This window comes from Pecten maximus, chromosome 16, assembly GCF_902652985.1.
Source record: "Pecten maximus chromosome 16, xPecMax1.1, whole genome shotgun sequence".
NCBI lineage: Eukaryota > Metazoa > Mollusca > Bivalvia > Pectinida > Pectinidae > Pecten > Pecten maximus.
Genome location: NC_047030.1, coordinates 22,661,851 through 22,674,203, shown reverse-complemented (window position 1 = coordinate 22,674,203; position 12,353 = coordinate 22,661,851). Strand labels below are relative to the sequence as shown.

General features: G+C 39.4%; 1 protein-coding gene across 1 annotated transcript; it reads left to right on the top strand.

Annotated features, from left to right (window-relative positions):
• Nucleotides 1–501: 501 nt before the first annotated feature.
• On the top strand, nucleotides 502–10,463 carry LOC117344702. The gene is made up of 4 exons (XM_033907531.1): nucleotides 502–601; nucleotides 2,562–2,843; nucleotides 4,045–4,171; nucleotides 9,847–10,463. Exons 1-4 carry the CDS (start codon nucleotides 502–504, stop codon nucleotides 10,277–10,279), a joined length of 942 nt encoding a protein of 313 aa, XP_033763422.1. The 3' UTR covers nucleotides 10,280–10,463.
• The last annotated feature ends 1,890 nt before the right edge of the window (nucleotides 10,464–12,353 follow it).

Below are 12,353 nucleotides of genomic sequence, written 5' to 3'. Positions count from 1 at the left end.
TGTCTATAGAATTTCAACCTGAATTTGGCTTGCCTCTCCTTCTGAGGGCAGTTACTTAGGTTTTCCTCTTGTCTGTGCATCCCGTGCCACCATCTTGTTTATTGCAGGACTAGCTCATCACTGATCATCTTTTTCCCTCGAGACATTTGCTTTAAAATCACTTTTACCGGTTTTCTGAATGAACGTATACAGATACAGACTCTACTAACCTATAAAAGCGTATTGTCTATGGATATGAAATTTCAATGTTTCCTGGTAGATCGGAAATGACGTTTTCCCGTATTGTCCGTACATTGCACTAAATGTCTAATTTGAAAACTAGTAAAATAAGAAAGATAAAAAACGCACTAAATAACTAAGCACTGCTGTCCATATCTTACACTAAATGTCTATCTGTTACCATCATGCACACAGTCACTAAGAAATGTTGTTATCTTGGACTGGTGTCGAACTAGTTTCCTTAATAAGTTTGTTGAAAATTTTCCCGAGATGTGAGTCATCATGGTTAGTAAATCGCCGGAATCCTCCCAGTTCTCTAAGTGGGTCATGATGGTGTCGCATGCGTCGCGGACGGCATCAGAGGACGGGTTAGGTGTGGATGGTAGATTTGAATCGTCATCTTCGCCATCACTGTCGGAGAGCTGTTTCTGCTGCTGAATGTCGCCGATGATGTCGTCATTAATTGGTTCGCTGGTAGGTGTGTCGGCATGGTTCTGGATAGTGTCCTCTATCACTTGTCTTCATGCATAGGTCAGCATTCTGAGGGCGTCTAGGAAGATGATTTCTGGGATAGCATTGTCATCAGCTGCCTCAATATACCTTATAAGGACTCTCTAATGTACATGATAAGGACTCTCCTTTCAGGTTCTGTATGATCCCCTGGTCCATTGGCTGTGTCTTACTTGTGGTGTTCGATGGGAGGAAAATCAGCTCGATCGCTTTCAGATTGGCGGGCAGGGGAATTGTCGATGACCACGGAGACTTTCCGGTGGTGTCGGTCGAATTTCTTCTCAAGTTGCTGCCATACAAGTATTTTTGTTTGCGAGGTAGGGGAGCGGCAAGGTCATTTTTAAACATCTAGGGCGCCTAGACTTGCCTATTACCAATAATAGCACATTCTGGGTTCCGTCCATGCTGCATCACAATTACAACTGAGTTTTCTACTAAGCGTGATTATTCAGTCTCTCTATAGTTAATTTTTGATTCGATATTGAAGGACTACTGACGAAACAATAAACAATACAAGGGGGGATACAGACTGATGAAAATGATTGGAAAGATTTATGATTGACCTTATGCTTTCATTGCAAAAAGTGTTTTTTTGGTGGTATGAAGTCATCCGTGTTCAATGCTGTAGATAGTGGTAACGTTGTCATCCAACTTAGTTCGCATTTTGAGAATGTGACTCTGATTTGACCTAGATTTGTATGATCGGTGTCGTCAACAAAGCAGGATGTGCTTTCTCTTCCGGAGTACGTGGTCTTAGTCTCCTTATACTTGTTCAGAGGTCCCAAATACAAATCTATAATTCTCGTTGTTTTGCCGTTGTTTTGTCGATTTTGAGTTAGAATTACGGTTTTGTTAATATTTCGGTACTCTCTTGTTTTTGTTTTTGTTTTTGTCTCGTGTGGTTGTTTCTGCTGGTAGATTTTCCTTTTCTCTCTAGTTCACATTACATAATGCATTATGTACTAAATCATGAACACAAGGAATTTGATCTTCATAGTTGGTAGGTTATAAACATACTGTGTCCTCATTGCTTTGTATAAACGAGCGACTGACTCGATAGCATTTACTCGATTAGATTGTTTTCTTCCACTTTAAACAGTTACGAATGTGACACAGTTACAAGTCGACGCCCAAACTATTTTCTTTCTCTTGCAGCGCCACCAACAGTACAGTATCAATTATTCCGTTTCGTATTTACTCCAATCAATTCCCTGGCAACCTTGTACCTAGAGAAAATTATTCATTCTACGAAAGCGATTTTCCTAACGTGCAACATATCATTTTATTTCCGATAATTTTCACTTAAATATCGCTTTTTTTCTTATTTGACTATTCAAAGCACTGCTTACAAACGAAAATGGGAGAAATATAAAGCTGACACGGTCGATTTTGAACTAAAATGTAAGGAATAGAATCCAGCAGTACCTTCAGTAGTACCAAATATATTTCTTTTGTGCTACGCATTCGCGAAAAAACAACAACAACAGTAGTCCCACTCGTGAAATTCATTTGGTATCACTGAAGACGCTGTCAGATATCCTCTATAACCTTACCAAACCCCTTTAGGTGTAATGTCTTATGGTCAGCATATTATGCATACATTAAAAATGACTGCACATCCAGGACCGAGGTCGCGTTTTGGCAGGACAACAATTCGTTGTATCCATAATGACTGTGTTTGACGACTCGGTTTGATTTCAGTAAGACCTTCATACTAACCTGAATAAACACCATGTATGTGGTATTGTGTCAAAGGAAGACGAGAAAAAAGTAGTTATGGAACTGATGCTGTTTCCCATCTGACACCATTGCTCTTTTTCGTTCTCTTGCAGCGCCACCTACAGAGCCTGTCCATTATTCAGACGCTCATCTGATGGGCATAGTAAGCGATACCAGTATAACAGGAACATCTGGATTATGCTCGAGTCGCATTCATCCCAATGTGTTATATGTCCATAATGACCGGGGTGACAACTCCCACGTGTATGCTTTGAATGGCATGACTGGACAGCTAATGGCTTCTATCAAAGTGACTGGAGCTAGCAATTACGACTGGGAGGACATCGCATGCGGCCCCTGTGGAGGTGGACAGGAAGGACATTGCATCTATATAGGTATGTTGGGGGATGCTGGATGTAGTAATTAACATATGTGTGTGTGATGAAGTACACACATGCTAAAACAGGAAACATCTTCAAAAAGGCAAACAGCAAAGTTGACATGCCAATACTGTAGATTTTGAAAATAACTGTTATTTTCGACAGAAATGAACATGTTAATGATTAGAGTTCTGGACTTTGAACAAAATGTAGAAACAGCTCTTGCAATATAATTGTATCATAAAGGTTGATCTAAATGTAATTTCTAAAATAAACTAATAAGTAATTCTGACGACAAACTCCGAAATATTAGCGTAGTATCGGCCATCGCGTAGAATTTGCACACGAATCGGCCTGACTTTAAAGTTGAGATATGTTTTAAAACCTTTTCAGTTTTTATTGTTTAATGCTTTATGTTTCTCCTTGCCGGGACATACCAGAGTCTTTAAAGATGTTAGTTGCTACTCTGGATTAACGCTCATCATGTTTGGGAGTATAACGACTGGTTTGCCCGTTGTCAGTATAACGTGACCGGGTGTGGTGTCTTCGGCAGTGTGATTCAGTGAGGTAGCACTATAAAGTTTGCATCAGTTCCGCGCTATCACAAGGATACAAACACGAACATACCGCAGCCCTCTAAAACAAATGCATCTTTCACACACGGGAGGCCGTCCTTAAATGACCTAGGCTTAATAAACCAATACACCAAACCAAACCAAACAAATCACGAAAAGCAGACCATGTGTCCACTACCGTTGCTATTTTGGTTCAAACTGAATTCGTATTGTAGTATAATGTAGTGTTATCGGACGAACAGATAATTTAATTAATGTGACCGCAACCTAAGGTCACTGACTATCTAATTCTCAAACAGAGTCCCGTCTGAAAGACTAGTACCTAATATCATAGCAATTAATAGTTAGGCCCTGTATCATGTAGATTGTATATATTATCATGAATTGCAGCTAGATTCATTGTTCTAATGTATTTTTGACTAGTCGCAAAGAAATACTACATTTACATCAATATAAATGACATATTTTCCACCAATCTCGATATCATATTTCGTTTTTAAACGTTAAGTCAAAGATGCATTAGCCTTGATATTAATGATCGCCTCTCTAACACTAACTGACAAAGCTTCATATATCTTATCAGTGTTAAAAAGACATGTCGATAAGTGCCAAACATTCTCCTATGAATTACTGTTTGTTAGGGGACATCGGTGACCATTCCGGCAGTGGTGCACGTGATATTATTTATAAGATCAGAGAGCCCGCCGTACTGCCATCTAGCCCACGTCATGATGTCAAAGTACGGGTGGATGGAGAACTTCACTTCACGTAAGTTTATATACATATTTTTTTTTACTTTATATATCTCTCTATATATATATTTGATGAAGAGACTTAATAAAGCGACGAATAACCTTATGTATTTTCAATAACTAAAAACATTACAAAACATCCCACTCTTCTAATTCTTCCTTAATACCTCTCTATGTTTATTTGCTTGTGTGTTATAAATCCATAAAATAAAAGATATATTCAAGTTAGATATTTACTAAATCTATAAGAATAGTGCACTTTATTTTTCCGTTCCGGATTTCCTTACGCTATGGCCTCTACATGCACTGCGGTAATAATTTAGTTCATCACTTTAAGATCATCATCATCATCATCATCAAACTTTATTTCCTCCCAAAGGAGATAAGTGGAATACAACAAAATCGACAGAAAAAATAAATAAGGAATATCAAAATAAGTGAAGAGTTCATTTAGCGCGCTTTCCATGAGTAGCTACTATGTAGCTTACTCAATATCGCGTACTTACATCAGAATCAGGGCGAGAATAAGCGCGTGACGCTAACGACGAATCGAGCCGCCTTCATAAGGAAGCGATTCCTGCAAATGCCATCATCAAATGGAATATTCTTACTAGCGCCTAGTAGGACTTGAACAAATGATACGTTGTTCTCGCATGTCACGATGTTGAAAACACGTGGGCCAAAATCGTTCAGAATATCTTGTAGGAAAAGTTCACGTGATTCCCTGAAGTGGGGGCAGATGGAGCTGCTATGCACGATGACATCGCTGAAGGGCTGGTTGCACAAGACACACACTGCACTAACATGGCTTGAGGTCAATGTTTCACATAACGATTGAATTATCTGGGTGTCTGGTAGAGATTCCGCGACTGGCCACATAACGTAAGGTCCATATGAGCAGTGGCACGCGCGAAACAACTCAAAGTCGCGATCAGATGCCATGCGATCATGTAAGGCTTTGTTTTCGGTACTAGATATAGCCGCCTTTACTAGACGTTTCCATTGTCGTTTCGGAGGAAAGACGTAGGTTTAAGTATATGTAACAAGGTAAGGAAATAGTTTATATCTCTGGAGCACATTGGTTATATCTGGGAAGTACCCGTTGGCGCGAGGACATCCAGGTTTGAAGGCATGCGCGCTCAGAAACGAATATAGTCGCGCTAAGAAAATCCTTTTAACCAGAAAAGAGCAGTCAAGGGAGATAACTTTCTGTAAGAAACACAGCTTTCTCCTGTCAATTTCCGTTCTTCTTCTTTTGTCACACGCAGTTTGTACTCTTTCCATGTTGGACATCGTAGATGAGATTATTGTCCTAAGGTGAACCTGGGATACAGCGGTCTCTATGCTGTCAGAACCAAGCCTCCAGGCAAAGTTCGGGCGGCTCGGAATAAAGTTACCAACTACAACAATTTTACATTTCGAGTTATTAAATTCGAATTTCCACTTTTCACTATAAGTCTGACATATATCCAGGAGTCTTTGAAAAGCTAGATGTGACGTACTTATCAACGTAATGTCGTCGGCAAGAGTCGGATTACAAGTATTAAGAATCGCAACATTCGCACCGTTTTGACTATTTTCTAGATGATCAAGAATATTGTCTATGAATGACTGGTATAAAAACGTAGATAATACACCGCCTTGCCTGACACCAGATCCAACATAAAACCACTGTGACGTCATGCCATGCCACGTCACAGCACTCATCATGTCCGTGTAGGAGTCTCGAATGGTGTTAAAGCGATTACCAGTGATTCCGAGATTGTGAATTTTGTGGAGAAGTCCAGCGTGCCAAACAGTGCCAAAGCCTTTCTGATATCCAAAAATGCTATAAAAACTTTACTATTCAGTTCAAGATTATGATGGATAGTTTCTTGCAGGGCATATGTGGCAGATAAACATCCTAGGGATTTTCTGAAGCCGTTTTGTTGTGCGTTCGGAAATACGGTATCTGAAGTGACTAATGAATCCTGTATGCGAACACTGATGACTTTTTCAAAAAGTTTATAGATGCAACAAAGAAGGGAAATGGGCCTATAACTTGCCGGATCACCACGGGACTTAGTACCACCTTTAAATATTGGAAGAATAATGCATTTTTTCCAGATAGTTGGGACGTGTTCCAACTCCATGCACTTGGTGAAAAGCTTCAGTATACACAGTATTAGAGTTCGGCCTCCATACCTTAAATGTTCATTCTGTATACTGTCTACACCCGGGGCTTTTCCTAGCTTTAGACTTCTAATTGCCGGTTCGATTTCAGAAAACACTGGTTTTCTGTTCAGTTCTTCTGTATCAAGAACATCAGTAGGACCGTCAAATATTTCAACCTCAATCGGAACCGCTCGTTTTGAATTAGCCATGTAAATTGTTTGAAAATATTTACTGAAAGCCTCCGTTATCTCAACTGGAGACCTTAAAGTTTCATTACCTACTTTTAACGGTGAATAATGACAACGAGTGGGGCTTTTAAATTGCTTTAGAGCCCGCCAGAATGTTTTACTGTCACAATCCGCAGCATCATTCAAATTTTGCTGCAGGGAAAATATTCGTCATACGCAGAGCACTGGACATTTTTGAAAGCGCGTTTTGCGTTTTTGTACAGTCGGTAAGATGGATGTTGAAACCCACGCGGTTTCCCGTCAACGATCCACTCATTCCGCCTGTCACGAGCAGTCTTATGAGCTGCTTTCACATCATTATTCCAATAAGGTTTCAAACGAGGGTTATATCGCGATACTGGGATACAAGACTGTGCACAGGTAAATAAAGTATCCGTAACGATCTCATTGAATAGATCAATGTCTGCTGGGCCCTTAATATCAAAGTCGGTGTATTGTACCAAAACACTGTCAACCGCCAACTGGTATTGTATCAGGTGGTCAACATTACACGATTTCCATTTCAGATGGACTGATGGTTTGAGACATGAGGAGTGTACTATGGGTGGCGATCTTAAAGAACATTCCAATACTGCATGGTCAGATGCTATATCTGTGTCAGGAGTGGAAAAAACTCTTGCTGATTCAACACAATCGGTCATAGTGTCTTTCGGCAGAATGTAGTCAATGGTAGTTTCAGTTGGGGTGAAAGTGTTAGAGAGACCATCGCACACATTTGATTTATTAATGGCGATAAGATTATTGGAAGAGATTAGTTCATGGAGTAGATGCTTCTTCCGTCGAGCTGAGTATGACGCCGGAAATGTAGTATCATATTGAGCGTTGAAATCACCAACTACTACTACGTCACCATTTTCAGCGTAGAACTTAATGATGTCTGCGAGTGAGACAATGAGTTCTGTAAATTCTGTTAAACTAGAATCGCTTGGCATGTATACACCAAACAGAAAAAGCGGTGTGGAATCAACACGGTGTATACTAATTCCGATTATACGATTTGATTGACTAATATATATTCCCTCTACAGAGTAACAGAGGCTCTTATGAACTAGAAATACCAGTCCACCACTACCACAACATATGGAATTATAATTAGTGTCAGTAGGTGAAGGGTAAGTGTTATAGCTTTCGTGAATTATTTATACATAGCGAAGACGAGATTATTCCTCTGACGTTCCAGGAAAACACAAATAGTGACATGATGAACAAAAGAGGAAACACAGGTAAACTGTTAATCATGCGATGTAGCATTTATATCATTGAAGGAAGACACCGGTTGGCGTGGTGCTAACTTTTCACGCCAAACTTTATTGCGCAGCTATTTTCTGCACCTAACCTTTTTTGGCCAGAAGTTTTGTTGTTCAAGAATATGTGCCTGAGGTCTCGGAACAACAATTTTTGCAGACAGTAAACCATTCCTGGAGTTGAACATGTTTATTTTAGAAACTGTAACTCCAGCTGAAGCCAGATAATTCACAATGCCCGATTCGGTGGTGGATTCGCCGATGTTACCGATATAGAACTGAGCCGCCTTAGCTCTGTGAGCGCCAACAAAAATGTCGTTTTCATCTAAGTTCCTCTTTTGAGGGATGTCGGAGGGCGGGTCGCGCCGGCCAATTCGAACTGGAATTTTACAAACGGCATCTGCATAATTAAGAGAATTTTGTGAGTCACGTTGATTATTTGATTCTACAATTGCAAAAGATTGAGAGGTCTTGGTGTCTGGATTGGCGAAACAAGAGGTAATAAGCACTGAATCTGACGGCAAATTTGCAGTATCAATGACCGAAGTGTTGCCAGGAGCGGTTTCTGGGGAGGTCGCAGTATTTGCAGACTGCTCAATACGCTCAAGGGCCACCGTAGGAGAGCACACGGGTTGACATTGGTGACCTTGCGGGGCAGTGGGGCGAGCACGCGTGTCGGAATGTCTATTGTTAGGCGGTTGTGACCCACTAGTAATACTGTTTACCTGTCTGACAGGAATGTCAGGGGTACCAACAGGGGCATTACTCATTTGTTTCGAAAGAGTTCTTTGACTTTTCTTAACCTCGCTTACGGCAGAGGAGAGAGAGAGAGAGAGGTTAATTTAGATGATAATTTGTCCAAACTTTCCAAACACGTTTCATGGCCAATACATTCTTTGGAAATATATGTTTCCGATATAGCCTTATAACTCGAACTTAGTCTTGTTAACTTGGAGCGCGACTCGTCAATATGACCGTCTAATTGAGTTCTAAGATTCTTATTTTCTAATTCAAGAAGATGGATCTTGGATGCCGAATCCTTTTCGCGTTTCAGACACTCGCTCGACTAGACTATGTATAGTACTCGCTAGGTTCACCATACTCGGACCACAAGGCGTAAGGTCAGGTGTGGAAGATTCGAGTTTTGGACGTTGTCGAGTAAATATGGTGCAAATATCACTTCTGTCACCCTGAATGAATTGATACAAGATGTAACAGTCATCGGCGTATTTACAAGCACTTGAGCCCCCTTTAAGGGTACTTTTCCTTGTGACAAGATCACCTTCGGGGCACCCCTCGATAGATCTCGTTCTGTTCAATAACGTTGTCCTATACCAGGTAATGGAGTCAAGTGAGCTGTATGTAAGCTTCAACAATTTAGAAATATAAAGTTTTTTGGGTTGATTATTCAGTTCTTCATTTAAACTTTGAATAAAAGCTTGGTCAGGAATACACGATAGTTGCAGAGAACTGCTAGCGCCTTGGGACATTGACAAGTTCAATGAGGGATCAAGTAACGTACATATATTATCAAGATCGGTGTTACTGTCCGTTTCAAAACAATCGGTATATTCTTCGAAATCACCGGTATCTGTATCACATGTATTGTTTACTGACTCACCACAGTCTTGGAAAGACACGGGTTGCATCTCAAAGTACTGTTTCGGGCTCGTATTACCTTGAGAAGATAGATTGTCCGGAGACGACAAATCGTCGTCCTCAGTCGTATCCGCCATCTTGCGTCTTAATAAAGCGACGAATAACCTTATGTATTTTCAATAACTAAAAACATTACAAAACATCCCACTCTTCTAATTCTTCCTTAATACCTCTCTATGTTTATTTGCTTGTGTGTTATAAATCCATAAAATAAAAGATATATTCAAGTTAGATATTTACTAAATCTATTAAGAACTAGTGCACTTTATTTTTCCGTTCCGGATTTCCTTACGCTATGGCCTCTACATGCACTGCGGTAATAATTTAGTTCATCACTTTAAGATGTGTTACTTACCTTTTATATATCATTTGCCTTATAACTTCAGGTGGAACCCACCAGGTTTGGATGCCGATACATTGATGGTTGACCCTCAAGGGGTTCTGTACGTCATCACTAAAGCACCAAACGGGCATGGTCAGGTTGGAGCTATTCCCCCGCATTCTTGGACCGACAGTGATACCCCTGTTCATTTTACGAACACGCTTACCCTGCCCATTACGACCTCTGACCCCGGACCTCTAGGTGGGGATATTTCAAAAGACGGAAGAAAGATACTTATAAAAACATCCAATCAAATATTATACTGGTACGTTCCGATTGGTGTTAGCTATTTGGATGTCCTCAGTAAAAATCCTGTTGCTGTCCCTTACGAGCACCAGATCCGAGGCCAAGCAGTGGGATGGGACCAAAATGGCCAGGGGTATTACACCCTTGCCGAGGGTTGGAGACAAGGTCTGTATTACTATGGACAGATCTGATTAATAAACTACAAATAAATCACGCGTAGCTCGTCATTTTACATACCTTTATTTTCAAGTTATTAATTTGTCGTATTTTCCCCCCGTATCTCCGATGTCCATTATCCATCAGATTTCCTGTCGGAACATTTTTGAAGTCCGTTCCATTTTTAAGTAGAGCTCTTGGTTTCAAGCTACAGTTGTGGTGAAGATACGGATATACTAATAGACCCTACATGATTTATCCAGCACTGTAGCATTTGTCAACATCAGCATCGGAATTGTGTATTGAATTGTTTATTGAATTGTTTATTGAATTTTTATTGAATTGTTAATTCAATTGATTATCTATGATTAACAATGATTATTAACTTTCACTCGAATGAAACTTTTGCTATTGTAACCATATTATGCATTGATATGTACAGTTGTGTTATATACACCGCGAATTATTCAGGAAAAATGCCAATTACAATAAAAAAAAATGCAAATGATTATATCTTAATGTGGTGTGGAGATTAGGTGTCATTTGAACCTGAGATCTATGGTGTTAGTAATTAGTCATTACCAAAGGATCCACCACACCCAAACCAGAAGATTGACGAGACGAAACTAATACTTTTTTTTCGATCGCATTTGGACCACTGTCGTTGGTCGAACACACTTTACCTTGACCGTTTTTAATGCTCACAGGGGTCAATGGTGTTAGATGAATATAAAAATAAAAGTATAAACTATCAGCATGTATTTCAGACCTCAGGTGACCGTTAATGCCCAAGGGCCTCTTGTGATGTGTAAATTGTGAAGATTAATTTACTTTTGATACTTTGATAGCAATTAATAATGGGTTGATAACAAAAAAATCAATGTTCACTCCCAGAATTTCGTGTTCATTAGGCAATTCAATATTTACAGTAAAATGCATATTTTACCATTTAAAATCAAATATGTGGCAGTGGGAACTATTTATCATTTATAACCTGGTATGTATAGTTTACAATACGTGTACTCTTTCATTACATGTTGTTTACCAACATTTCCATGGCCAATTAGGAATTTAACAGCATTTAATACAATTTGGTGTCATTTTCGGAAATTGCACGAGCTGTATTAATTTTTCCCTGATTTCAATTAAAAAAATATCCAGCAGAAAGAAGAAACCAAGAGTGTGGGCACTCTTCACAACATGCTTAATACAGGTGATGAACTCAAAATCTTCAAGAGATGGAAAAAGGGTGATAGGGTAAAAATGTGACTTTTAAAAGCCTTCGGGAATGAAAATATATATCTTGCAATTATACATCTTGTAGTACAATACTGAAAGGTTTGGAAGAAATCGGAATGTGGGTAGTTTTTGAAACCCCACCTTTGAATGGTTTGTTATAAGAGTCTATTTTGCGTTATTTTGACAGCGATAATTACTGGCGTCTATAAAAATAGGTCGCTAAGCAAGTCTGTAATATGGCTGTCTTTCGGTTGACAATTGGTCGTGCCGATAACTGTCCGAACGAGTTTAGTTTAAATAATAACAAGATACCTAAGGGGCCCTGTATCGCTTACCTGGATATTGCAGAGATTATGGAATAACACTACAACACATCACAAAGGAAGGATTTTAAAAACATTGTTGTATCTCCAATATTGTCTGCTGCTCCCAAACCTCCGGAGACCAGACCGATTATTTATATGAAATTGGTTTCCCTTCACCCAAGAATGCTTCTGGCCAAATATGGACAAAACATTTTCATTCTTACAGAAGAAGAATAATTTTGAATTGTCCAAATCACGATACTATGTATCCACTGAATCAGTATCGCATCGCCAGCAGTGATATAAGTAAATTCAAAGCTTGTGTGACTACACACATAAACTTGAAAATATAGACACAAACCTGTATAATTACAGTCATTGCTAATCTAGACTGTATCATGGTACACAGCTATAAAAGACCATATTAACATTACACCTTTACAAGCAGTACAGTAAAAACTTCATTAAACATGATTTTTGGTCTTTGGTCGCAAAACATATATGATAATGACAATTACAATGATATGCCTGACGCGTTAATGGGAGTGAAAGAACAAAGGAAATC

What these genes read in the sequence shown, in the direction of transcription:
- LOC117344702 (XM_033907531.1), top strand. Translation starts at nt 502, where the DNA reads ATGGTTAGTAAATCGCCGGAATCCTCCCAGTTCTCTAAGTGGGTCATG. An exon ending in AGGACATTGCATCTATATAG is followed by an intron (nt 2,844 to 4,044) that starts GTATGTTGGGGG and finishes ACTGTTTGTTAG; the next exon opens with GGGACATCGGTGACCATTCC. An exon ending in GATGGAGAACTTCACTTCAC is followed by an intron (nt 4,172 to 9,846) that starts GTAAGTTTATAT and finishes TTATAACTTCAG; the next exon opens with GTGGAACCCACCAGGTTTGG.